The sequence below is a fragment of the Leptopilina boulardi genome, unplaced genomic scaffold (assembly GCF_019393585.1).
Source record: "Leptopilina boulardi isolate dan_hultmark-lab unplaced genomic scaffold, ZJU_Lbou_2.1 LbouV2_266, whole genome shotgun sequence".
NCBI lineage: Eukaryota > Metazoa > Arthropoda > Insecta > Hymenoptera > Figitidae > Leptopilina > Leptopilina boulardi.
The window spans coordinates 1,388,763-1,416,660 of NW_026137825.1; the positions used below are offsets into that span (position 1 = coordinate 1,388,763).

Here is a 27,898-nt window from a genome sequence, read left to right on the forward strand (position 1 = left end):
TATGATAGTAAATAAAACTATCATAAACATAACCTAAAATTTTTTTGTTTCTTTAGTCCCTTTTTTAATACTTTTTTTCTACTATAATTATTATTCAATAAATATTATAAGTAATAAAAATAATAATGTAAATAATAATACAATATTAGTAATAATTAATATTAATAATAATAATAATAATAATAATAATAATAATAGTAATAATGATAATAATAAGCCAGTTTATTACTGTAAATAAATAAATATTAATAATAATTATTAATAATGATAATAATAGTTTTGTATTATTATTATTATTATTATTATTAAAATTTATTTATTATTATTTTTATTCCCTGCAATAATTATATATTTTTTTTTTATTAATCAAATCTAAGAAAAGAAAAAGTGATATAATTTTATTTTTAATTTCAATTTTTTTTTTTTTTGTCTCTACCTATTATTATTATTATAAAAAAGATGAAGTCAAATGTCTTACCATTTAACGCGAAACTTCATAGACCATAGGGAAGATTAACATCGAGAATGTCGTTTTCCTCAGCTTTACGGATCATTACCTTCACGAAGTTATCATAACGTCCGCTAGATATTAACCTCACTGACGTTATTCCATATCCCACTAGTATCTCGCCACCTGATAAAAAATCAAATTATATTTTCCATAGTTTTACAATTTATTTATTTTCTGCATTTTCCCTTTTTTTTCTGATTATTATTATTATAAAAAAAAAAATATTTTTTTCAAAAAAAAATGGTATTTCTTTTATCTAAATATATTTATGTTTTAATAAATGTTTTATTTATGGTCTTTTTGTTTTTGTGAAAATGTAATTTGAAAATTTTACAAATTTTTTTTTTCCTTCCTTTTTTTGGTAAATATTAATTTTGGCACAGTGGATAAGTTAGGCGACTGTATAGTTCTCGAGGTCAAGGTTTCGAATCTTCTCGCTGATATTTTTTTTAAATTTAATTTTTAAACAAAAAAAAATATTTTTTTTTAATATTTAAACAAAAAAAATGTTGTTTTAAATATTTTTTTTATTATTAATGTTATTTTGTAATAAAAAAAATTTTAATTCGATATAATTAATTAGAAAAATATAGTGTAAAACTTACTTGGTTTTAAATTTCTACCACAAACTGTATGAAGAGGTTTTAAATTATTTGTGTCTAGAGAATTACTTCCACCAATTTGAATTTTATCATTGCTTTCACACTGAAAAAGAAAAATAAGTAAATTAAATTTTTTCCCATATGATGGCGCTATAAAGAAGGGGCCCGAAAAAGGTTTATAGGTTATATTTATGATAGTTTTTACTTTCATAAGAAAGTTTCTTTTTAATTTTTATTATTATTATTATATTTATTTTGTGAAAATAACAAATAGTTTTTATGTTTTGTTGTTATAGAAACTGAAATATTTGTATTGTGAAATTATTATTATTATTATTATTATTATCAAACAATCATAAACATAACCTATAATTTTTTGCTTTATAGATCCCTATTTTTAGAGGCGTGTCATATATTTAGGGGAATTTATTTAGATGATTATAAATTAGTTCTTTGAAAAAAATGATTTATACAAAAAAATTCTAAAATTGAATATTTTAATTATAATTTATAAAATTATTTAAAAAAATATATATGTGTGCCATTCCAAAAATTTTTTTTAATAAAATTTTATAGTATCTATTTTTCAAATAAACAATTGTTTTTCATTGCTATACTTTTGAAATAAACAATTCTTAATAATAAAAAATTTTATAGTAGTATTTTTTAAATAAACAATTGTTTTTCATTATTGTATTTTTCAAAAAAACAAATGTTTTTTACTTTTTTAATTTTTTAATAAACAATTGTTTTCTTTTGTTGTATTTTTCTTATAAACAGTTGTTTTTTTGTTGCTGCATTTTATAATTAAACAATTGTTTGTTTTGTTGTATATCTTAAATAAACAATTGTTTGTTATTGCTATACTTTTTAAATAAACAAATATTTTTTATTGTTGTATTTTTTAAATTAAACAATTGTTTGTATTGTTGTAATTTTTAATTATAAACAATTGTTTTTATTGTTATATTGTTTAATTATAAACAATTGTTTTTATTGTTATATTGTTTAAATAAATAATTGTTATTTGTTGTATTTGTTAAATAAACAATTGTTTTTATTTTCAATTAAATAATATTTTTTTGGTATTTTGTAATTAAAAAATTGTTTTTTGTTGCGGATTGTTTAAATAAACAATTGGTTTTTTTTGTTATATTGTTTAAATAAACAATTGTTTTTTGTTATATTGTTTTAATAAACAATTGTTTTTTTTGTTATATTGTTTAAATGAACAATAGTTTGTTTTTGTTGTACATTGTAAATAAAGAATTGTTTTTCATTGTTGTATTCTTCAAATAAACAATTGTTTGTTTTGTTGTAGTATTTAATTAAACAATTGTTTTTATTGTTGTATTGTATAAATAAATAATTATTTTTTGTTGTATTTCTTAAATAAGCAAATGTGACCTGGACAGTTAAAAGGGACCTCTTGTCCGAAAAAAATAAATTTTTTATTGATTGGTGATTCTGATAGAAAAAAGTTTTCTCTATCAGAATCACCAATCAATAAAAAATTAATTTTTTCGGACAAAAGGTCCCTTTTAACTGTCCAGGTCACAAATGTTTTTCACTATTATATTTTTCAATTAAACAATTTTTTTTGTATTTTTCAATTAAACAATTTTTTTTTGTATTTTGTAATTAAACAATTGTTTATATTGTTGGATTGTTTAAATAAATAATTGTTTTTTTATTGTTATATCGTTTAAATAAACAATTGTTTTTCATTTTTGTATTTTGCAAATAAACAACAATTGTTGTTATTGTATGTCTTGAATAAACAATTGTTATTAACTATTTTTCGTTTTGTATAAACAATTGTTCTTTTAATGGTTCTACTTTATAAATAAACAATTGTTTTTATTGTTGTATTGTTTAAATAATTAATCGTTATTTGTTGTATTTGCTAAATAAACAATTGTTTCTATTTTCAATTAAATAATATTTTTTTGGTATTTTGTAATTGAAAAATTGTCTTTTTGTTGCGGATTGTTTAAATAAACAAATGTTTTTGGTTATATTGTTTAAATAAACAATTGTTTTTTGTTATATTGTTTTAATAAACAATTGTTTTTTTTGTTATATTGTTTAAATAAACAATTATTTTTTTGTTATATTGTTTAAATAAACAATTGTTTTTCATTGTATTCTTCAAATAAACAATTGTTTGTTTTGTTGTAGTTTTTAATTAAACAATTGTTTTTATTGTTGTATTGTATAAATAAATAATTTTTTTTGTTGTATTTCTTAAATAAACAATTGTTTTTCACTATTGTATTTTTCAATTAAACAATTTTTTTGTATTTTGTAATTAAACAATTTTTTATATTGTTGGATTGTTTAAATAAATAATTTTTTTTTGTATTTTTTAAATAAACAATTGTTTTTCACTATTGTATTTTTCAATTAAACAATTTTTTATATTGTTGGATTGTTTAAATAAATAATTTTTTTTGTATTTCTTAAATAAACAATTGTTTTTCACTATTGTATTTTGCAAATAAACAACAATTGTTGTTATTGTATGTTTTGAAAAAACAATTGTTATTAACTATTGTTCGTTTTGTATAAACAATTGTTTTTTTTAATTGTTGTACTTTATAAATAAACAATTGTTTTTCAAAATATAATTAAAAAAAAACAAAATTTTCTAAAATGGCACACATAAAAAATAAAAAAAAGAAAAATAAAAAAATTATTTACTGTAAAAAAAAATTATATTTGAAGAATATAAAAATGAATATTGTCACAATACCTTTTGCATGATACTAGTATCAGTAAATAAATTCTTCTTGCCAACGTTAAAAGCAATCAGGCGTACGGCACATGGATAAAGTGCAGTGAGGGTACAATTACTTCGTCTTCGATAATTGTGTAACATAAATGGGGCCTTAGTCTCATTCGCTAACACATTGCAAGCTGAAACAAGAACACGAATATATATAGTAAAACTTAATGACTCGATCCAATATATATATATATATATATTCTATATTGATATATTAGTTGGCTTCAGTTTCCCTCTTCTATATTTAAGGCGAATATGTTTCAAGCTCAGAAATATAATTATTATTTATCAGTACATGAACCACGTTACGAGCCAATTAAAACTTTCTCACTCAAGATACAACTTTGTGGAATATTCATGCGACTCTAAAATTATACCTTTTAGTGAGGAAAACGTTGATAATTCTATAAATAGAATGCAAAATCTTTGATAAATTTTAGAGGAAAAGGTTTTTCCTTTTTCTTGGAAGAAAATTACTATTTTTTTTTCTTCCTATATTTTTCTATTAATGCTAAAAATTATTTATTTAAAAATAATTTTTTTTTATTCATTTAATATATTACCAAAAATAATAATAATTATTATTATTAATTATTGTTAATTATTAATAATAATAATTTTTTTTTTTTTTGGTTAATAATCATATTTTTCATAATTATAGTTATAATAAAAAAAATAATAACAATAACAATAGTAATAATAATAATAATAATAATTAAATAATTAATTATAAAAAAAGTTATAGTCAAATATAAATAAATTTTTTTTCTGATAAGAAAAGAATCGATAATTTTAATTAAATAAAAAAAAAAAAATTTTTTTATCAATATAAATTCATTTTGATTTGGAATAATAATTTGTTTAATTTACTCTCGAGAGAGATAATTATATATCAGTGAAAAATTAAAATTGTCATTTCACTTGACGCGAATCAATGATATCGTATGTCTGACCAAACTCTTTTTTTTTCTACTGAAAAAGTGATTCAGTCTTGTCACAATAATTATATATTTCTATAAAGATTAAAATTATTTTACTTTTTATTGAAAATTTTTTTTTTTTTAATTTAATTATCACACAATTTACTATTTAAAAAAAAATTAAAATTTTTCTTGCTCATTCCACATTATTTTATTTTAAAATAAATAATTCGTCTTGTCTGACCAAGCGCTGTTTTTTCTACTTAAAAGTTGCAATTTTTGTTTTAATTTCTGAAAAATTGTAAAAATAAAATAATATTTTAATAAAAAAAAAAAAAAAAATTTATTTTTTTATTATTTTATTTTTAATTATTATTTATTATTTAAAAAAAATAAAATTTTTAATTATTATTTATATTATTAAAAAAAAAATAAATAATAAAATTTTTATTATTTTATTATTTTTTAATTATTATTTATTATTTGAAAAAATTTAATATCAATTTTTTGCAATTATGCAAAACAAAAAAAAAGGAAATAAGAGAATTAAAAAATTTTTTTTTTTATGATAAATATAAATTTAAAATTTTTGCTGTTAAAAAGTAATACTTATTTATATTTTATATATATATTGGAGAATTTATTTATATATACTCACGAGCAGGATTTAGGCGATGTTTAACGAAAACAGTAAAGCCCTTCCCTTTGATGGGTATTCGGTACTGAATAAGGGCTGCATTCTGTGAGCTTGTGAAAATTTTGTTTACCCTCGGACCACAAAATTCACTCAATCTCTGCTCTAAAGGCAATTGATGATCCCCTGGGCTTGGGAAGAATTCCCCATTCAATTCCCAACCATCGACAAACTATTATTTAAAAAAAAGCAAACAAAATTTTTTTTTTTTATTTTTTAAACCTATATTTTTTCCTCTTTTTTTTGTAAACATAAATTATTTTTTTTTAAATAATAATTCAAACATATTTATTACATTAAAAAAAAAAAATTTTACCTACAAAAAAGAAATTGAAAACCCACTTGGAAAGATTCCCCGGAAAATTGGCCCCTGGAGGTTCTATCAGAATTCCGCCGGAACTTCCAACGGAATTCCGTCGGAATTCCATCGGAGTTCCAAAGAATTTCCGATTGGATTCCATCAGAATTCCGCCGGAACTTCCAACGTAATTCCGTCGAAATTCCATCGGAGTTCCAAAGAATTTCCGATGGGATTCCGACGGAGTTCCGACGGAATTCCGATTGATTTTTTTAAAAATTTTTTTGGAGTCCTAATTCCGTCAGAATTCCGCCGGAACTTTCAACGTAATTCCGTCGGAATTCCATAGGAATTCCAAAGAATTTCCGATGGGATTCCGACGGAGTTCCGACGGAATTCCGATTGATTTTTTTAAAAATTTTTTTGGAGTCCTAATTCCGTCAGAATTCCGCCGGAACTTTCAACGTAATTCCGTCGGAATTCCATAGGAATTCCAAAGAATTTCCGATGGGATTCCGACGGAATTCCGATTAATTTTTTTTCAAAATTTTTAGAGTCCTAATTCCGTCAGAATTACGCCGGAACTTCCAACGTAATTCCGTCGGAATTCCATAGGAATTCCAAAGAATTTCCGATGGGATTCCGACGGAATTCCGATTAATTTTTTTTTTCAAAATTTTTAGAGTCCTAATTCCGTTGGAATTCCGTAGGAATCCCATCGGAAATGCTTTGGAACTCCGATGGAATTCCGACGGAATTACGTTGGAAGTTCCGGTTGAATTCTGACGGAATTAGGACTCTAAAAATTTTGAAAAAAAAATTAATCGGAATCCCATCGGAAATTCTTTGGAATTCCGATGGAATTCCGACGGAATTACGTTAGAAATTCCAGCGGAATTCTGATAGGACCTCCAGGGGGCACTTTTTTGGGAAATCTTTCCAAGTGGGTAAAATTGTCTCTTTGGAGCTTAATAAAATATTTATTTGTTTTAAAATAAAAAATTCTATTTAGATAATTATTTATTTATTACAAATAAATTTTTTTTTGTTTAAATTAAATATTTATTTATTTCAAAATAAAAATTTTGTTTAAAATCAAAATATTTGTTTCAAATAAGAAAATCAAAGAAAATAAAAATTTGTTTGAAATAAAAAAAAAAAAAAAACGTATTTGCACCGAATATAATATTTATTTGTATTAAACAAAATTTTTATATATATTTATTTTTTTTTTGTTTACTTGAAAATATGTGAATGATTTTTTTATTTATATCAAAATTTACATTGAAATATAAGCAAAATTTTTTTATTTTTTTATTTTTTTATTTATCCTTGAATTTTTGTAAATAAATAAGAAAATATTTATTGACACACACTCAACTTTCTTTTACTTGGCCTCTTTGGTTTTAATTTGCATTTTAATAGCTTTTTAAAAGACACAACAAACATGAGAGATAAACTTTTTGAAGGAAAGCAATTTTCGAATTCAATTTTTCAAAATTATAATAATAATAATAATCTAAAATGTATGTAATTTTTTTTTTAATTTCTTTTACCGTTGTTTTAGTTTGTTTGTATTATTTTATTTTTTTTATACATTTTTCATTTTTTTTTTTTTTTTTTTTTTCTATTGTTATTTTATTATAAAATTTTATTTAAAAAAAAAAAAATTAATAATACCAACCGACGCCAATCCATTGCCTTCACATGGCACATCAAAATGTGTGAAAATGACTTCCACTATACGATCTGGTTCTGCCATGAAATATAATCCACAAGGTGATTCGTCATCTGAAGTTGAATTATAAATAAAGAAACCAGCCTCGCTCGTTACATACATACAGTCTGCAAAATGAAAAAAATAATATGCAAATATTTTACTTTCATTAGACAAATTAGTATTAAAAAAAAAAAAAAAAAAAAAAAAAAATTTCATCTCATTCAAAATAAAAATATACTAATTATGAAAAATTTTATACGCTTCAAAAAAAAAAAGAAAATTAATTTTAATCAAAATCGAAAAAGAATCAATCCCTCTAATTTAATCGAATTTTTATGCCACGCAAAAAAAAAATCTTTATCTAGAATAGCGATATGTTTCACTAAAACAGCGAAAGTTTTCGCTATTCTAGAGAAATATATCGCTATTCCAGAGAAACTTATCGCTGTTCCAGGCGAAGTGTTTTTTTTTGCGCGTTTGATTTGAATTTTTATATGTCACAAATTCCAATTCACCGAATTTCAAATTTGTCCAAATTTCAAATTTGTCCGAATTTCAAATTTGTCCGAATTTTCATTTGTCCCAAATTACAATCGACAAAAAAGATTTTTAAAAAAGAATTTTTAAGACGCCCAATTTTCGTTTGTCCGAAATTACAAATTGACCGAACGAACAATCGAGAAAAATATTTCGGTGCAATTTTCAAAAATTGACCAATCACGATTTTCTTGATAATTTCCAATTGGTCAATTTTTTTGAAAATTGCGCCGAAATCTTTCTGTCGATTGTTCGGAAAATTTGTAATTTTTGGATAAATTTAAAATTCGGTGAATAATTATTATTATTATAATGTACGAGTATAAAAAATTCCATTAAATAATAATAATATTATTTTTTTCTATTATATCGTAATTAAAAAAAAAAAAAAAAAATATTATCATTATAATTTTTCGTATTGAAAAAAAATACTTTTTCAACATAATGCTGAATCATTTTAATAGTTTTTCCTTTTCTCTTTCTTTATTTTTTAATTTTTTTTTCCCCCTCCTTTTTGTTGAAAAATAATAAATTCCATAAATTTGAAGTTTGTCCATTTTTCCAATTCAAGTATAAGAGGAAGATCTTGCTTTCAGGGGAGTAATCCCGGAGTATGAATTCAATTTACAGGGTTGAAAGCTTGCATTTTGCAGTGTGTGTTATACGTTGCGTTGTCGCGTACACTGCATAATCTGTTAAAGTGCTTCTCTCTCTCACTCCCCAGACTCTTGTCGTTTATGTCACTTTACCATATAATTCCATCACAGATATAGGTATCCTTTCCACATTTTTCATGATATAAAAAAAAAAACAATCAACACACCGCACTCAATTTTATCCAATTTCTTTTCGATATATATAAATAGCTCATTTTTTATCTAAAAAAAAAAAACTTTTTTTTTTATGTAGACAGTTACATTTTTATTTATTTAGAAAATTATTGTCATATATGTAGAAATTTTTTTGGGTTTTTTTTTTTCTAGAAAATTATGTGTTTATTTTGAAAAAAAAATTATCTTTTTTTATCTAGAAAGTTATCTATTTATCTGTAAAGTTATCTTTTTATCTAGAAAATTATCTATTTATCTGAAAATTTATCTTTTTATCTGGAAAATTATGTATTTATCTGAAAAGTTATCTTTTTATCTGGAAAACTATCTATTTATCTGAAAAGTTATCTTTTTATCTGGAAAATTATGTATTTATCTGAAAAGTTATCTTTTTATCTAGAAAATTAGCTACTTATCTAGAAATTTATCTACTTATGTGTATAGAACAATATCACTATAAATCTGAAAAAATATCCTTTTATCTGAAAAGTTATCTTTTTATCTGGAAAATTATGTATTTATCTGAAAAGTTATCTTTTTATCTAGAAAATTAGCTACTTATCTAGAAATTTATCTACTTATGTGTATAGAACAATATCACTATAAATCTGAAAAAATATCCTTTTATCTGGAAATTTATCTATTCATCTAGATAATTATCTATTTATCTGGGTAGTTATCTTTTTATCTAAAAAATTAAAAACTTATCTAGACATTCATCTACTTATACAGGGTGATTTTTATGTTCCGGACCCCCAAAATATCTTGAAAGGAAATAGTTTTTGAGAAAAATGTTGTATACAAAAGTTGTCGGGTTGAAAAAAATCTATTAAATTGTATAATTAAAAAACGGGCCCAGGGCCTTATGTGGGCCCTACAAACAAAAAAGTAAATTTTTCAAATGGAACCAAGTATTTTCCAACTCAGATTCTTGTAGCCAGTGATTTCCTCTTTTCAGACATGTGGTAACTTGTGGGCCCAAAGTTAAATTTGGGCCCAAAATTCGATTTTTTGTGATTTTAAAGGTGATTTTAGTGTAACTTAGTTCCAAGGGGTTTTCGGGGTCCCTGATTACGAATATGAAGTCAGTTTTTAAAAATTGTCAATAGCGGACCCAAAATGACTAATTAAAAATGAAAAAAATTAAGGGAAATTATTAAACTTCTTATTTTAGACTTATTTAGCCTTCTAATTGTTAATTAAATGTTACTTTTATTGCTTTTAAATTCGTATCATAAACCTTGGGGTAAAAAATTAGATTTTTACAAATTTTAAATTTAGAGGCTTATAAGGCCCAAAATTCGATTTTCTTTGGTTTTAAAAGTTATTTTAGTGTGACTTAGTTCCAAGGGGTTTTTAGGGTCCCTGATTACGAATCTGAAATCAGTTTTAAAAAATTATTAATAACGAACCCAGAATGACTGATTAAATATGAAAAAAATTAAGGGAAATTATAAAATTTCTTACTTTACAATACAATATGTTACTTTTATTGCTTTTAATTTGGTATCATAAACCTTGGTGTAAAAAATTAGATTTTTTCAAATTTTAATATTTAGGGGCTTATAAGTCCCAAAACTAGATTTTCAGTAGTTTTAAGAGTTATTTTATGTGACTTATTTCCAAGGGGTTTTTTTGGTCCCTGATTAAAAATCGGACAACAGTTTTTATAAATTCAAAAAAGTGGACCCAAAAAGACTGATTAAAAATGAAAAACTTAAGAAAAATTGTGAAACTTCTTATTTTAATCTTATTTAGCCTGCTGATTGATAATTGCACATTACTTTTACACAACTTAAAATTTAGTTAGTTTAAAATGTGAATAGATTAAAATTTAGATCAATTGAATTTAAGATCAGGTTAAGTGTACCGGTTATTCCACACGTCATAATACTTAAAACGTGTCTTTTTTCAATTCTAAATCAGAAAGTTCCCTTAAACTAAAATAACTCTTAAAACCACAGAAGATCCAATTTTGGAACCCATAAGCCCCCAAAATTTAAATTTGAAAAATAAACCAATCTTCCTTTTTGCCCCCAAAGGATAGTAAATTTAGAGCTGTGTAAAAGTAACATTAAGTTAACAAGTAAAATGCTAAATAGGTCTAAAATAATAAATTTCATAATTTTCCTTAATGTTTTTTATTTTTAATCAGCCATTTTGGGTCTGCTATTTTGAATTTTTAAAAACTGATTTTAGATTCGTAATCAAGAAGCCCGAAAACCCATCGGAACTAAGTTACACTAAAATGAATTTAAAACGTAATCAGGGAACCCAAGAACCCCTTAGAACTAATTCACACTAAAATCCCCTTTAAAACCACAAAAAATCGAATTTTGGGCCTTATAAGCCCCTAAATTTAAGATTTGTAAAAATCTAATTTTTTACCCCAAGGTTTATGATACTAATTTAAAAGCAATAAAAGTAAAATTGAATTAACAATTAGAAGGCTAAATAAGTCTAAAATAAGAAGTTTCATTATTTTCCTTCATTTTTTTCATATTTAATCAGTCATTCTGGGTTCGTTATTAATAATTTTTTAAAACTGATTTCAGATTCGTAATCAGGGACCCTAAAAACCCCTTAGAACTAAGTGACACTAAAATTACCTTTAAAATCACAAAAAATCGAATTTTGGGCCTTATAAGCCTCTAAATTTAAAATTTGTAAAAATCTAATTTTTTACCCCAAGGTTTATGATACGAATTTAAAAGCAATAAAAGTAACATTTAATTAACAATTAGAAGGCTAAATAAGTCTAAAATAAGAAGTTTAATAATTTCCCTTAATTTTTTTCATTTTTAATTAGTCATTTTGGGTCCGCTATTGACAATTTTTAAAAACTGACTTCATATTCGTAATCAGGGACCCCGAAAACCCCTTGGAACTAAGTTACACTAAAATCACCTTTAAAATCACAAAAAATCGAATTTTGGGCCCAAATTTAACTTTGGGCCCATAAGTTACCACATGTCTGAAAAGAGGAAATCACTGGCTACAAGAATCTGAGTTGGAAAATACTTGGTTCCATTTGAAAAATTTACTTTTTTGTTTGTAGGGCCCACATAAGGCCCTGGGCCCGTTTTTTAATTATACAATTTAATAGATTTTTTTCAACCCGACAACTTTTGTATACAACATTTTTCTCAAAAACTATTTCCTTTCAAGATATTTTGGGGGTCCGGAACATAAAAATCACCCTGTATATGTAGAAAAATATCACTTAAAAATATGCAAATTTATCCTTATATCTGGAAATTTATCTATTCATTTAGAAAATTATCTATTTATTTGGAAAATTATCTATTTATCTGGAAAGTTATCGATTTATCTAGAAAATTATCTTTTTATTTAGAAAATTATCAGTTACTTTAGAAAATTATCTATTCATCTAGAAAATTATCTATTTATCGGGAAAATTATCTATTTATCTGAAAAATTATGGGATTATCTGAAAAATTATCTTTTTATTTAGAAAATTATCAATTACTTTAGAAATTTATCTATTCATCTAGAAAATTATCTATTTATCGGGAAAATTATCTAATTATCTGAAAAATTATGAGATTATCTAAAAAATTATCTTTTTATTTAGAAAATTATCAGTTATTTTAGAAATATATGAATTTATCTGTAAAAAATATCCCTAAATCTGAAGAGTTATCCATTTATCTGGTAATTTTTCTATTTATCTGGAAAATTATCTATTTATCTAGAAAATTAACTACTTATCTAGAAATTTATCTAATTATATATATATATATATATATATATATATATATAGAATAAAATCAATATAAATCTGGAAATTTATCTATTTATCTGAAAAATTATGATTTCATCTAGAAAATTATCAATTACTTTAGAAATTTATCTATTTATCCAGAAAAATATCCCTAAATCTGAAAAGTTATCCTTTAATCTGGAAAGTTATCGTTTCATCTAGATATTTATCTTTTTATCTAGATATTTATCTTTATACATCTACATATTTATATTTTTATCTAACTTCTTACTATTTCATCTAGATACTTATCTTTTCATAAATATAATTTATCTTTTCATCTAGATACTTTTCTTTTCATCTAGATATTTATCTTTTCATATACAAAATTTTATTTTCATTTTGAAAATTATATTTTTATTCAGATATTTTTCTAAAAATGTAGATTGATAGATATCTAGATATTTATCTTTTCATCTAGATACTTATCTTTTAATCTAGATATTTATCTTTGCCTCTTCATGTTTACATTTTTATCTAGATACTTATCTTTTTATCTAGATAATTATCATTTCATCTAGATAATTATCATTTCATCTAGATAATTATCAGTTCATCTAGATAATTATCATTTCATTTAGATAATTATCATTTCATCTAGATAATTATCATTTCATCTAGATAATTATCTTTTTATCTAGATACTTATCTTTTTATCTAGATACTTATCTTTTCATTTACAAAATAATCTTTCTTTATCTATTAAAATAAAGAAAAAATTGCTACTTTAATTTTATATAAATGTTTATTGTATATTTTTATTTTTTATTTAAATATTTAATAATTATTTATAATAATAATAATAATAATAATAATAATAATAATAATATATATCAAATAATTTAAATAATTTTAAAAATATAAATAAAAATTGAAATGTATATATTTTTGGAAATTCTTTGAGTGAAGGGAGATTTAGGATTATATTTGTAATAATGAGAATTGGCTTGTAGAGAGTAAAGACGTTTTTTTTTTTTCTTCTTTCTTTTATTAACCGTTATCAGAGTTCCTTTATTTTCTGGTGGGGTTTTTTTTTCCTTTTTCGTGGAATAAAATTATCCAAATGAGTGCCTGGTCATTCACAGAAATTGAATTAGTTTCCCATCCTTTTATTTTTACTGTATATTATAACATCACCCCTCAATTTGGAATTTATTTCTGACAAAATTGAAGTCTCCACTTTTTTTTATTTGTGTTTGTGTGTGTGTGTGTGTGTGTGTGGTCATTCTACGTAAAATGAACATATTCCGATCTTTATTTGCTTTTTTCATTAATTTTCTCTTTAAATATTACACAATAATTTTTATTAAAAATCCATTAAAATAAAACGGTAAAATAGGTGTGTTGCATTTTGTGTAATTTTACTGTTGTTTGAGAATATTAATATTTTTGATGATTAGATTAATTTTAATTTTAAAAAAATTTTAAAAACAAATTTTAAAATCCATTTTTTATTTTTAACCTATTTTTACCATCATTTAATGGATTTTTAATAAAATGGGATTCAATAAAATTTTAAAGCAATATAATTGACAAACGAAAAAAAAATTTGTTAATTCGAGATTATCCATTTCACGTAGAATGCCCCATATATAAATATTGATATACGATTGACGTTTTTTTTTTTTTTTTTTTTTTAATTTACATCAAAAATTTGCATTTCACAAATTTTTTTCTATATTAAAAAATAATTTTTATCTTTTATATTTTAATATAAACGATAAAAATTATTTTATTTAATTTTATTTTTAATCTTTATTTTAATAAAGCAATTTTTTTTTATTAATTATAATAGGAAACAAAAAAAAATAATTTATTTATTTAACAATGTATACCGGCTTACAAAATAATTATAATAATTTAATTATATTAATAGAATTTTATATAATTATAAAAATTATTAATTATAATTATAAAAATTAAAATTAATTAACTATAAAAAAAAATTATAAAAAATTACTAATTATAATTTTTATTATAATTAGTAATTTTTAAGAACCAGAAGGAATTATTATTATTATTATTATTATTACTACTTATACAGTAAAATTTTAAAAGCAAAAAAAATTCCATCTGTAATATATTTTATTTTACATAATTTAAAATATATTACACATTATTATTATCATATTGTTATTATTTAGTAATTCGTTATTTTTTTTTTATTTGTCAAATATAAATATAATAAATTTTTATTTGATTTATTAATCACATATAATATAGAAATGGAAAAAAACTATATATTACTTATCAGTGAATATAGTGAAGAATAATTTTTTTTTTGTTATCGTTTTAATAAATATTGAAAATTGAACCAAAAAAAAAAAATTTTTTATTTCTTTTTTGTTCTTTTAATTAGATAAGATTTGTAAATAAAATTTTTTTATTTGAGAAAATTAAATATTACACACCTGTGACTTCGTGTCGTATTGTTTCAAAACGTTCATTCTGCATGCTTTTTTCTTCTATTTCCTCTCGATTGAAATAGGGTCTTCTTATTAGTGGTTCCTTGTAAATTTTCTATTCAAAGAGAGACAAAAGAAAAAAAGATTTTTAATTTTACATTTCTTTTTTTTATTTCAAAATTTTTATTTATAAAAACCATTTTTTTTTCATTTTAAATCGTTATCAAAAAAAAAATAATAATAATAATAATAATACAAGTAATAAAAAATGAAATAAAAAAAGTAAAATAATTAATAAAATAGTAAAAAAAAGTATTAAAATAATAAATAAAATAATAAATAAAATAATAACAAAAATAATAAAGGAAATAGTAAATAAAAAATAAATAAATAAATAAATAGTTAATAAAATAATAAAAACTTAATAATTTAAATAATTGATAAAATAATAAATATAAATAATAAATAAAATAATAAATATTAAGAAAAGTAAAAAAAAAACGAATAAGAAGAAATAAAATTAGAAAACGGAAAAAAATACAAAAAAAAATCAGGAAATGAAAAAACAATAAGTAACCAAAAATGGAAAAATAAGATTTTTTTTCCCGTAAATTATTACTAAAAATGCATATATATTTTTTAAATACCGAGTCCAAATAACAGTATTAATCTCTTTCTCTTCCATATACATTTTTTAATTTTCTCTTCTTTATTCTATTGTTCCGCAATACGTTTCGAGATTCAATTTTTTTCCAATTTAATAACAAAAACTTTCCTTTCATATAAATATATATATATATTTATGGAAATCAATCTAGAATTTTTCTTTTTTACGCAATTTTCACGATATTTCTCTATATAACAAAAGCATTCATTTTTTTTATATACGAAAAAAAAGAAAAATTTCTTATTAAAAAAATTGTAGAAAAAATTTTTTTTTTTTTTTTTTGTTGAAAATTTGTTTCCCTCCCAAAAGATTTATTATTATTATCTAAATGATATGGTGAAATTGAAAAAATGACGCGATTTGCAAAAAAAGAAAAAACAAGAAAAAAAAGGAACGGAAAGAGAATACTGAACCAGGAAATTACACAGAATCACAGAGAGAAGACGATATTAGTCCTCTTGATAAAACGGATCCTCTTAATCTCTTTCCGTGCTAGAATTTGTTCCTTTTTTTTCTTTCTTACTATTTACAAGTATCCGATATCATTCACCAATGACACTGTATATATTTTTTTTTCTTTTTCTCTAATTCTTTTTCGCGTTTACATTTATATTGATAATAAATAAAAATAAAAAAAATCCACTCGCTCCTCATTTCAAAATTATTTTTTTTTCATTTTTCAAGAAAAAAAATTTTTCAAAATAAAATTATTATTGAAATTATAATAAACATCTGCGTTTTATAAATTTACAATTATAATTTCGAACTAATATTAAAAAAAAATTAAAAATAAGTTTTTATAGAAATTTTCATATTTTGACACTTGCGAATATTGTCTAAATTTTTGTGAGACGAATTTTTATTTATGTAGTTGAATTTTTTTTTTAATAACGATTATTATTATTATTAATATTAATATTATTATTATTATTATTATTATTATTTTTATCATTAATGATTATTTTTATTTATTTATTTAACAAATTATTATGTAATAAATTTTATTTAATTAAATTCAATTTTATTTAACAGAATTTCTATAATTAACCAAATTAAAAAATTTTTTTTTTAATTTTCTAGTTTTTATACAAAGATTAAATAAAATTTATTGATTTAAACAAAAGTTTCTAATAAGAAATTTTTTTATAATAAATTATGAATAATATAAATTTATAATATAAATAAATAAATTATATTAAATAATAAATAAAAATAAATAATAAATTATATATTATGAAAATAAAAATTATCTTTAAATTATTCCAAAATTTTTTTGTTTTAATTATTTTTTTAAAATTATTTTTCTTTTTTAAAAAAAAATTCCCCTGAAATAGTTAATAATAATAATAATAATTTTTTTTTTTTTTTGAAAAGAGGAAAAAAGAACATTTCTTCATTATATATATATATATATATATATATATATATATATATATATTCGATTTTCATTAAATTATATGGCATCTAAATTGTATCCATTGCAGTGAAATTTAGAAGGGAATTTGGAAAATTACGTTCATATATACTCGTATTTATTTGACAACCACTGCAATTGATAATTGGGATGATATGTTCGCAGGATCATCCACAATACTATAAACAACCAATTAGGGTTTCATTCTACATCCTCTCTCTTACTCTCTCTCCCTAATAATATATATATAACTATAAAGATGTTATTCTCCTATAATTCACTAATAATCTTGTTTTTCCCTTAAAAAGTCAAAAAAAACGTATTTTTTACTTCAATTCATATTTTTCTATTTTTTATTATTATTATAATTATTATATTATTATATTTTTATATTATATTATTATATTAATTATTATTATATTATATAAATACTCATTATAATAATTATTATAGTATTATATAATAATAATAATAATAATAATAATTAATAATAATAATAATAATAGGTAATAATAATAATAATAATAATAATAATGTGACTTAGCCGCAGTCGTTAAGGCGCGTTGGAAATGTTAAACGTCGTACATTCGAGTCCCACTGGATTTAAATTTAAAATAGAATAGAATAGTACCGTTTATGGACACTTTCAAATTAATATGTTGGTATTATTAAATTTTCCTAAAGTTACTATACATTATATAGGGACATTTGTAAAATTTTGACACAAGTTGGCAACACTGTGTTCACTACTGGCTTTGCCTTTGTTGACAGAAAATTCAGTTGCGGTTTCTTGGTTTTATTAAAAATCATACGTATCTTTCAATTAATACTAAATCAAAATAATTTTTAATATAAAAGATGTGATAATATCACTGCTAAGTAAATAATTATTTTCTATTATATTGTTCAATATACAATCCAATAAAGAAGCAAATTTATAGAAAAATATATTGAATGTTTATAATATATAAACGTCGAGGAACGTAGACGCAATTGAAATCGCTATTGTTAGTCGATGATATATAGGATAATTAAATAGTATATTTTATTATGTGATTAACTCGCTCAAAATTAGATAATTTATAATTAATGAATAAATAAGGCTTAATTAATGATTTAAGCTATACTGGAAGTTACTTGTAATAGAGAAATTAATACAAATAAAGTTTTATCTATCTATACAAATGTGTAGGGTAAATATCTATATAAAAAAAAATATTAATTTTAAAAGAATAACCTCAAATATTAAAAAAAAGGCCACGGTCAAAACTGCCGTACAAAGAAAAAAGATACATAAGCAACAATACAAACATATATAGATATAAAAACGCAATTTTTTAACATTCTATTTTTTATAGGTTAGGTTGACATAAGTTTAGTTTGCGGTAATTTGTAGCTGTCGCGTTATAATTTTTATAGTCATTGAATTCATTTTAAAAAAAAAAAATTATCACGTAATATTTATTTTAATTTCATTAAATTAGTGCGGGTAAATAATATTTTTGTTTTCTTTCCTATTATAGATTAAAAAGCCACGATTTAGTAATACATTCCCTTGCCGTGCTAATTTTTAATTTATCCTCTACATTTAATTTATTTATTAATTAGTTAATTTATTTTTGTAATAATAATTATATTATTAAATATAAATTGTTTATTATTACTAATTATTGAAATAATTAATTATAATATATAGCAATAAATAAAATACAATTCTATTTTAATTAATTAATAATGATTTTGGTAATTATTACTATTTTATTACATAAAAAAATTATTAAATAATTAAACCTCGTAGTTTTTATGAAAAAATTTAAAAAAAATAAAATTTATAAATAAACTGTTGCGAGAAATTTAATGACATTTTTCTTTTTAGATATAACTTCTGTTAATTATCGATGCTTAAAAGTACTAATCCATTTTTAATTAATTTTTCCATTTGACCAAGTCAATCTCGTCGCAGAATTACATGAACGAAAATGAAAAAATATTGATGAAGACAGAAAAGAGAAAAATCCTTTCAAAAAAAAAAAAAAAATACTAATAATAATAATATGGAGGCTACTTTTTATATAACTGAATATCGTTAATTGGACGAACTAGATAATTAAAAATCATTGCGGAATAACCGCCCCTCTTACCACCCCCCTCCCCCTCCCTCCTACACTTTTTTTTTAATAATGAATTTATAAAATATCAAAGTAATTTCTCAAGTTCTTATTATATATACATATATACAATTAATTTATTCATATTATTGAAATTGGAGAATTTTTTCATAAAATTAAATATTATAAAAAAGGAAAAAGTATTTTATTTGCACAAAATTTAAAGGTATATTTAATTAATTGAAAGTAAAATCAATTGATTAGAATTATTTAATTAATTAAAATTATATTAAATTAGAATTTGTCGATTAATTAGAATTAATTATTTAATTAATTTGAATTATTTATTAGAATTATTTATAAATAATTTGAATTATTTATTAGAATTATTTATAAATAATTTGAATTATTTATTTAATTATAATTAATTAAAAATTAAATTCAAAAATAAACGACAAGAAAAATTAAAATTGAATATGAAGAAGCAAATAAAATTAAAAATAAATAAAAAAAAAAAATTGAACATAAATAGTTTTTCTTTTTTTCTTGAAAAGTTAAACAGTACTGTTTAGGAACGATTTCTTTCTTTCTCTTGAATAAATAAAAAACTTGTTTGAAATAATTAAAAATAAATAAATGGAAAAAAAAATTAAATTTTGATAAAGATAAATATTAATTTAGAATAAATGTTTAATTAATTGAATAAAAATATATGTTTTATCGACAACACTATCCTTTTTTTTTATATTGAATCAACACAAACATTTTACCCTGAAGTGTGGCATGGCTATTATTTTTTAAATTCACTTCCTTCCTTCCTCTTCAAACTACTCATTGAATTTATATATATATATATATATATATATTCGATAAAACATCACTATTTTTTCAAATTTAAAAAATTGGATTACGAGTCAATAATTCTTTTTTTTATTTTTATTTATTTATATTTTTTTTTATTTTTATTTACTTTTTACTTAAAATAAATTTTAATATCACATTATATAAGAAGAAAATTTCTATTTTCAAAAATATTTTTTTTAAATTTGAATAATAAATTAATTAACTTCTAAATTAATTATACAAAAGTTTTTCAAAAACTCAAAAATACCGGTAAAAAAGTCAAAAAATAATTTTCTTTTATTTAGCCCGATTATTATTATTATTATTATTATTATTATTATTATTATTATTATTATCATTATATAAAAAAAATTCAGCCTAATTTAAATAAAAAAAAATTAACACAAATCCGTGAAAAATTTGCAAAATTAAAAAAAATTTCCTTCCCCATAGAAAAAAAAGTTAAATATATTTTTAATTTCTTTTTTTATTTTCGAAATTAAACAAAAAAAAATTTTAATACAAATCCGTTAAAAAATTGCAAAATAAAAAAAAAATTTCTTCCCCCAGCAAGAGAGAAAGAAAAATATTTTTTATTTGCAAATTTAAAAAAATTTATTTCCCAATTAAAAGAGAAAAAAAAATATTTTTTATTTGCAAATTTAAAAAATTTTAATACAAATCCGTTAAAAAATTGCAAAATAAAAAAAAAATTTCTTCCCCCAGCAAGAGAGAAAGAAAAATATTTTTTATTTGCAAATTTAAAAAAATTTATTTCCCAATTAAAAGAGAAAAAAAATATTTTTTATTTGCAAATTTAAAAAATTTATTAAAAGAGAAATTATAAAATTAATTAAAAGAGAAAAACAAAAATATTTTTAATTTCATACAAAAAATAATGCAAAAAAATATCGGTAAAAAATAATCTCTTGAAATGAAAAAAAAAAAAAAAAATTAATTCAAATTTAAAAAAAAAATTTAAATACAAAACCGTTGGAAAATTTGCAAAAATTAAAAAAATTAATTTCCCACATTAAAAGAAAGAAATTTTTTTTTTTTTCTTACTTGTTGATGATAATAGGCAGGATCCGGTAGGGCCACAACGAAAGCGTCGATCTCGGTTAGAAATCCAGCCAATAGGAAGAATAACCGGAAGCCGGTAGAAGCATTGATAAAATTAACCCGATCGCGATGCATTTTCAAAAAAAAAATTTTTTTTCTATTTAAAAATCTGCAATAAATTTAAATTGTTTTATATAATTACAATTATGAGGTATATATATATATATATATATTATATATATGAAAAAAAATTGCGAGAAAAAATTTCTTTTTTTTTGGAAAATTGAAAACAATTTAGTTTAAATATATATATTTTTTTTTTTTATTTTTTTTAAAATTTTTTTGTGGTTCAACGGTGAAGAACTTTGGAGGGAGAGAGGCTCAGTGAGGCGTCGCGACGCTTGTCGTTGGCTCTTATACTCTGCACAACTCTCTCTATACCTCTCTCGATTCTCTCCATTGCCTGCGCATTCCGGAGAATCGGAAACCATCAACCGGCGGCATACTATACATATATATATATATATAGAATGCCACGCATTTGACAAAGTCACCAATATTCGCCCCCCTAATTTCCGAAAATCCTAATCTCATTTTTTCCACCCACCTTTCTGTCAATTTCTTTTTTTTTCTCCTTTATTCCTTTAAATATTTGTCTCTCTCTTCTTTTTTTGTTTTACTCTCGTGAAATAGGAACAGAAAGTGAATTATTTAAACAAAAAAAATTGAAAAAAGTATTTAAAAATTTTTTATTTTATTTTCTAACTCGTTTGACACCATAAAAACCTTGGAATTCAAATATATCTTTAAAATTCATCTACCTATAGCATAGCTGCGCGTACATGGTGTCCGATTTCTAAGCCGAAAATAAAAGGTTCGAGTCCTGATAGCAGTAATTTTTTTTTTTTTATTAAATAATATTTATTAATTATATTTATTTAAATTCTGTAATGCTAATAATAGTTTTTCTGTGACTGTATTCTTTGATACAAAAAAAAATGAACCTATTTTCAATTCTTCTTAATTTCTCGCTTCCTATAAGGGTTCGCGTCAATATTAATGATCAAAAATTATATTTATATTGTCAATACTTCTCGATTACATTGACGTCATCGTAAGTGTAACATATAAAAATTATTTTTGATTGCTATTTGGTTGTGTGTATTAATGCGGTCCTGAAAATGAGGGTAGGTAGAGGAGGAGGTGAGAGAGAGCGAGAGAGAGAGATTATGTTTTAGGCGAGTTTCGACATAAACAGGAGTTGCCCAAACCACCCGGTGGTCAATTGCAATTTTCATTAGTATCGTGTGACAAGAGGTCAGGATGGTGGTTGTCAAATGCAGTCATTTGATAACCATTTATAGTGTATATATATATATATATATATCGATCCTCACACGCATTTTGATAATGGGCAGCAATACTATTATTATTATAGTAATAATATACTAATTATTATTATATTACTAATTATAATTATTAATTGCTAATTATAATTATTAATTACTAATTATATTTATTAATTACTAAATATAATTATTATATTGCTAATTATAATTATTAATTACTAAATATAATTTTTATATTACTAATAATTATAATTAGGTATTTCACTTTCAAATATGGCTGCCCGATCAGCTGGAAGCCTGGAGGGACAAAAAATAATTTCACTATAGTCCATCTACAGTTGGTAACGTTGAAAACTTCAAAAACTTAACCTCAAAATCACTTGTTTGACTTTATTGTTTTTTTCGTTTGTTGTCCCTCCAGGCTTTGACGTCACAAGGTAAAATGCCTATAATTATAATTATTAATTACTAAACATAATTTTTATATTACTAATTATAATTATTATATTATGGTTCTATCTGGACAAGAAACAAATATTTTGTATTGTCAAAGAAATAAAAATTCTATTCTATAATTATTATATTGCTAATTATAATTATTAATTACTAAATATAATTTTTATATTACTAATAATTATAATTATTAATTATTAATTACTAAACATAATTTTTATATTACTAATTATAATTATTATAATATGTGACGCTCCACGAGAGAAGGAACCTATCTCCGAAATAATATTAGGCTTAGTTTTCATGTACGGTGCACGGAAAACTGAGCCTAATGTTATTTCGGGAATAGGTCCCTTCTCTCGTGGAGCGTCACATTATTATTATGGCTGTATCTGGACAAGAAACAAATATTTTGTATATTGTCAAAGAAATAAAAATTCTATTCTATAATTATTATATTGCTAATTATAATTAATATATCATTAATTATAATTATAAATTACTAATTATAATTATTATATTAGCAAATTTTAATTATTTTCATATTACTAAGTATATTTTTTTAATATAATTATTATTATTTTACTGTCATAAGCAAAGAAAAAATAGTAATTATTTTGAAAAAAAGTATTTGTTTTGAATTAAAATTACTTTTTTTTTCAATGTCGCTTGACTAGAGCAGTTGAGAGAGAACAACGCGCCTGGTAGCGAGTGTGAGAATTAGATTACTATATAGTCGAGTTGATTCTAGGCCCAAAGAAGTGATTCTTGAACGGAAACGCAATTCAGTGTTGCCAAGTTAGTGGTTTTCCCACTAAATTTTTAGTAACATTTTTAGTAGGAAATTTAGTATCTTTTTTTTTCTTTACTGGTTTTTTTTAAGTGTTTTTACCTAAATGTAATTTTTTCTACGTAAATTGTATCTGAAGTATTAAAAGTGTGATCACTAAGTTTTAAACTATTTAAGTGAATTTAATTGGTTACACTGATGGCGATTGAGCAAATGTTCAGACTGGGCCAATCAAAATTAGTCACACACACAGTTCTATAAGAAAGGATGCTCTTCTACGTGCCAAGCCCTGCACTGCTGTTTAGTACAGTTTATTCGTGAAGTTTATTTTATTAATACAATGTCTATTCCATATGTTCTTAAGTTCATAAATTTTATAAATAAATTGTAACTAGAATTAATATTTAAATAAATGAAATTCCAAAAAAATGTCTATTATTATTGTTATATATTTATTACATTGAACTATATTAAATTTTATTAAACTATTCTCTAAGTTTAAATAACTTTTGCATAATTAGTGTCAAAAATTTTTAGTTTTGCGTTTGGAGTTAAGAATTTTTACGTTTTCTATTTATTTATTTTTATTTTTCTAGTGAAAATTAGGGGAAAAAATTTAGTTTTAGTGGAAATGAGTGAGAGAAGAATAAAGATATTTGCTATCCTTCTCTTACTCATTCTTAGGTTACCGTTTACGATTGCGTTCCCGTTCAAGAATCTATTCTGCTTAGGCCTTCTCACTGAATGTATTAGATAGAACAAGTTTAATTTTCTTTTTTTTCAGAAAAAAAAACAATTTATCATTATATCTAAAGCCCATTAAAAATAAAATCGCTTACGAGAAGAAGAAAAATTCTTGTCCTTTGAATTCATATTCGCGGAATAATTTAATAATTTTCTCGAAAGTAAATTTCTAACCTCACTTTTTTAATGGCAATTTTTTTTCTTATATATATATAATTTTATTTATGTTGAGAAAGAAAGTAATGATTAATTACGAGAGGGAAAATTGAAAATTATCATTGAATTGGAAATTTGTTAACTTAATATAATTATAGAAGATGTTTAGCTTTGAAATAAGAAATAATAAAATTTTTAAGTTAAAAACAATTGATTTGAATGACATTTAAAATTAGAGTACAATATTATAGGTTCCTAACCAAAAATTTGCAAAACAACAATAAAAAACAAAAAAAAACATTAAAAAATTGGTAAAAAATTGAAAAAAAAATTTTGGAATTAAAAAAATTTTTTTTTTGAGTAAATTTTCAAAAGAAGGGTAATTTTATAGGTATATATCTAAAAATTCGAAAAAAAATTGTAAAATAACCCAATTTTTAGGGTTATAATTGCAAAAGCAAATTAAAACGGTAAAAATATGTGAAAATTTTCTAAAAGCATAGAACAAGAATTTTGATTTATTTGAAAATAAATGAAAATAAATTTGTTGATATCAGTGTCGCTATTGAAAATTTTTTTTACTTAATATAATGTAAAAGATTATTATATGCTTACTAATAGTAAATTTATAAATATTTTTAGTATTATTATTAATAATAATAATTATTATTATACTACTTATAATTATTATTATACTACTTATAATTATTTATTTAATTATTATTATACTACTTATAATTATTTATTTAATTATATCTACTAATATTAATTAATTATTAATAATTTTACAATACACAAAGCGGTAAATGAAAAAAAAAATGTTTTCAATTTTCCAAAAAAGTAAAAAAAAATCTTAATTTGCAAACTCTTTTAATTTATTCCAAATAAAGTTTCTTACCTTTTTTTTTTTATTATTATTATGCGAAGACAATAAGATTTTTGTGCGCGCAAGGAAAAAGAATACGATGAACTCTTTTTGAAAAATACTTGATCCTGCAATTGCGTCAGAGAGAAAGAGAAAGAGAGAGAGAGAGAGAAAAGCGGAAAAGTTGAGAAGAAAAAAAAAATTTGTCGTTTGTATATTGAGACGCCCACGTTTCTTCACAAGAGAGACAAGATGATAAAAAAAAAAAAAAAAAAAAAATTAGGAATCGTAAAATCGTTGCTTGTTGATTCCCTTTCCTTTTGTTTCGTTTTTTTTCCTTAAAACAATATATATTGCTTATGTAATTGTTTATTTAAAAAAAAAAAAAAAAAAAATTATATCACCGACTATCTTTCCAAAACGTGAGTAGAATGTCCCAGTGTTTCATGGCTAAGCCGAAAATCATTGCCATATCAATCTCTTTCTCAAAATTTGTCACTTTAAATGAAAAAATTCCTGCAAAAAAAAAATAATTGAAAATTTTAAAAAATTTAATTAGGATTACAACATTTTTTTTATTTTTGTTATAAAAATTATTTTATTAAATTATTAAATTTTTTCTCTAAAATTCAAAATTCAAAATTCATAATTAAATCAAAAGAAATTTTTTAACTTAAAAAAAAAAAAAAAACTACCTGACTGAAGAAACGAAACTTGGTTGCTCTTAACTCTCAGTGAAGAAAATATTGTCGTTAAAATCCTTAGTATATAAATATATAGAAGAAGGAGAGTATGTATAGTAAATTTGCGCGCCTTTTACTCTTCTTTTATTTTTTTTATCCCCCCACTTTTTTTCTTTTTTTTGTTTTTTATTTTCCTCCTTGGTTGCTTTCCTTGTCAAAGTTGTTCCCAACAGACACAAAATGAAAGTATATATCTCCTTTGTGTTGTCGTGTCGTTCTAACCGGAAAGTTTACTTGTTCAAAAAGCACAAGACACTCGAGTACTTCCTGCTTGAAAAAGATTTTTTTATTTATTTTTTGTTTCATGAAACATCACTCACTATTTTTTATGACTTCAATATATATATCGACTTCAAATCACAATCGTAAAAGAAATAAATAAAAAAAAAAAAAACGCAGAGAACTTCTGTATAATCAAATTTATTTCTTCTCGCTTCAAAAATTGCATTTCCATATATAGAAAGAGAGAGAGACAAAAAAATGTAATTTCGATATTTGTGAATTTTTCTCTTTTTTTTAGACGGCAAAAAAATTCATGTTTATTTTCTAATCTTTTTTTTTTGTTAACAATAACAATAATTATTATTAATAATAAAAATTATTATTATTAACAATTATTAAATAATTATTTGAATTAATTAAATTTTTGAAACTAATTTTTGAATTTAATGAAGTGTTTGGGACAAAAAGTAATAAAAAAAAAAAATTAGAAAACTGACTAAAAGACGTTTTTGGTTTCAAAAAAGAAGAAAAAAAAACGAGTAGAATAATAAATAAATGCTTCGCGTTTAAATTCCCTGCGGGCAAAGTCTTTTCTGACATTTATAACTCGTCTCCGGAAAATATATGATTCCGAAATTCAAATTTTTAAGAGAGAGAGAGAGAGAGAGAGAGGGAGGAAATGTTTAAAAAATTCAACTAAAACTTTCGTTTCCCTAACTGAATTCAATTATTTGTCATTTTTTATTTCTTAGAAATTTTTTTATATATGATGACAAGACTCATTTTTTTTTATTTATTTATTTTTTTGTTATTTTATATATATTTTTTTCTATCTTGAATTACATAAATTAAATTCGAATTTAAATTTTAACGGAGACCGACAGAGAGACCAGGAATTAAGAAAAGCTTAAATAGAATTTTGCATCAAAAGAAAATTAAATCTCTTTTCTTTCAAGAACTCTCATTTCGTGTTTTTTTTGTAAAATTTTATTTCTCTCTTTCTCTGATTTTATATAATATTTTACGAGTTTATATTTATTTTTTTCTTTGCAAATAAATTAATTCCTTTCCCACACACGCGCTGAGTGACATGAATTTAATTACCATTCTGTTAATTAACAATTCATCTTGAAAAATATTTAAAACAAATATAAAAAAAAATTAAATTTTCAAACAAATAAAATTTTATTAAAAAAAAAAATAAACTTAATTAAATTTTCTAAAAAAAAAAAAATTCTTTTCCCTTACCTAAAAAAAATATCATTTGGAAAAGATGCGAAATTTTTTTTTTTTGTCCCAAGACATTCTTTAGATACGAGAATTAAAAAAAAAAATTAAACAATTTTTCCCGCAATATTCCAAAATAAAAAAAAAAATTCTATGCACATAAAAA

General features: G+C 21.8%; 2 protein-coding genes across 3 annotated transcripts in view; one reads left to right on the top strand and one right to left on the bottom strand.

Moving 5' to 3' along the window:
* Positions 1-27,898, top strand: part of LOC127281383 (phosphorylated adapter RNA export protein) — a 264,174-nt gene that overhangs the window by 172,271 nt on the left and 64,005 nt on the right. The window lies entirely within an intron of this gene.
* LOC127281387 (corticotropin-releasing factor-binding protein) lies at positions 479-27,893 on the bottom strand. Of its 2 annotated transcripts, none has more exons than XM_051305082.1 (10): positions 27,754-27,893; positions 26,236-26,550; positions 25,574-26,056; positions 21,187-21,352; positions 15,096-15,204; positions 7,498-7,658; positions 5,480-5,687; positions 3,869-4,032; positions 1,117-1,216; positions 479-634 (listed from the first exon to the last, which is right to left on the bottom strand). In XM_051305082.1, exons 4-10 carry the CDS (start codon positions 21,316-21,318, stop codon positions 495-497), a joined length of 1,014 nt encoding a protein of 337 aa, XP_051161039.1. In that variant the 5' UTR covers positions 21,319-21,352; positions 25,574-26,056; positions 26,236-26,550; positions 27,754-27,893; the 3' UTR covers positions 479-494. The 2 variants fall into 2 exon arrangements, with proteins under 2 accessions (XP_051161039.1, XP_051161040.1); XM_051305083.1 differs by having other exon boundaries at positions 26,236-26,553; positions 27,754-27,883.

Bases quoted from the DNA above. Each gene is read 5' to 3' on its own strand.
- LOC127281387 (XM_051305082.1), bottom strand. From the start codon at position 21,318: ATGCATCGCGATCGGGTTAATTTTATCAATGCTTCTACCGGCTTCCGG. The intron at 4,033-5,479 runs GTGAGTATATAT...TTCTTGTTTCAG, and splicing joins ACATCGCCTAAATCCTGCTC to CTTGCAATGTGTTAGCGAAT. The intron at 1,217-3,868 runs GTATTGTGACAA...TTTCTTTTTCAG, and splicing joins ATACTAGTATCATGCAAAAG to TGTGAAAGCAATGATAAAAT.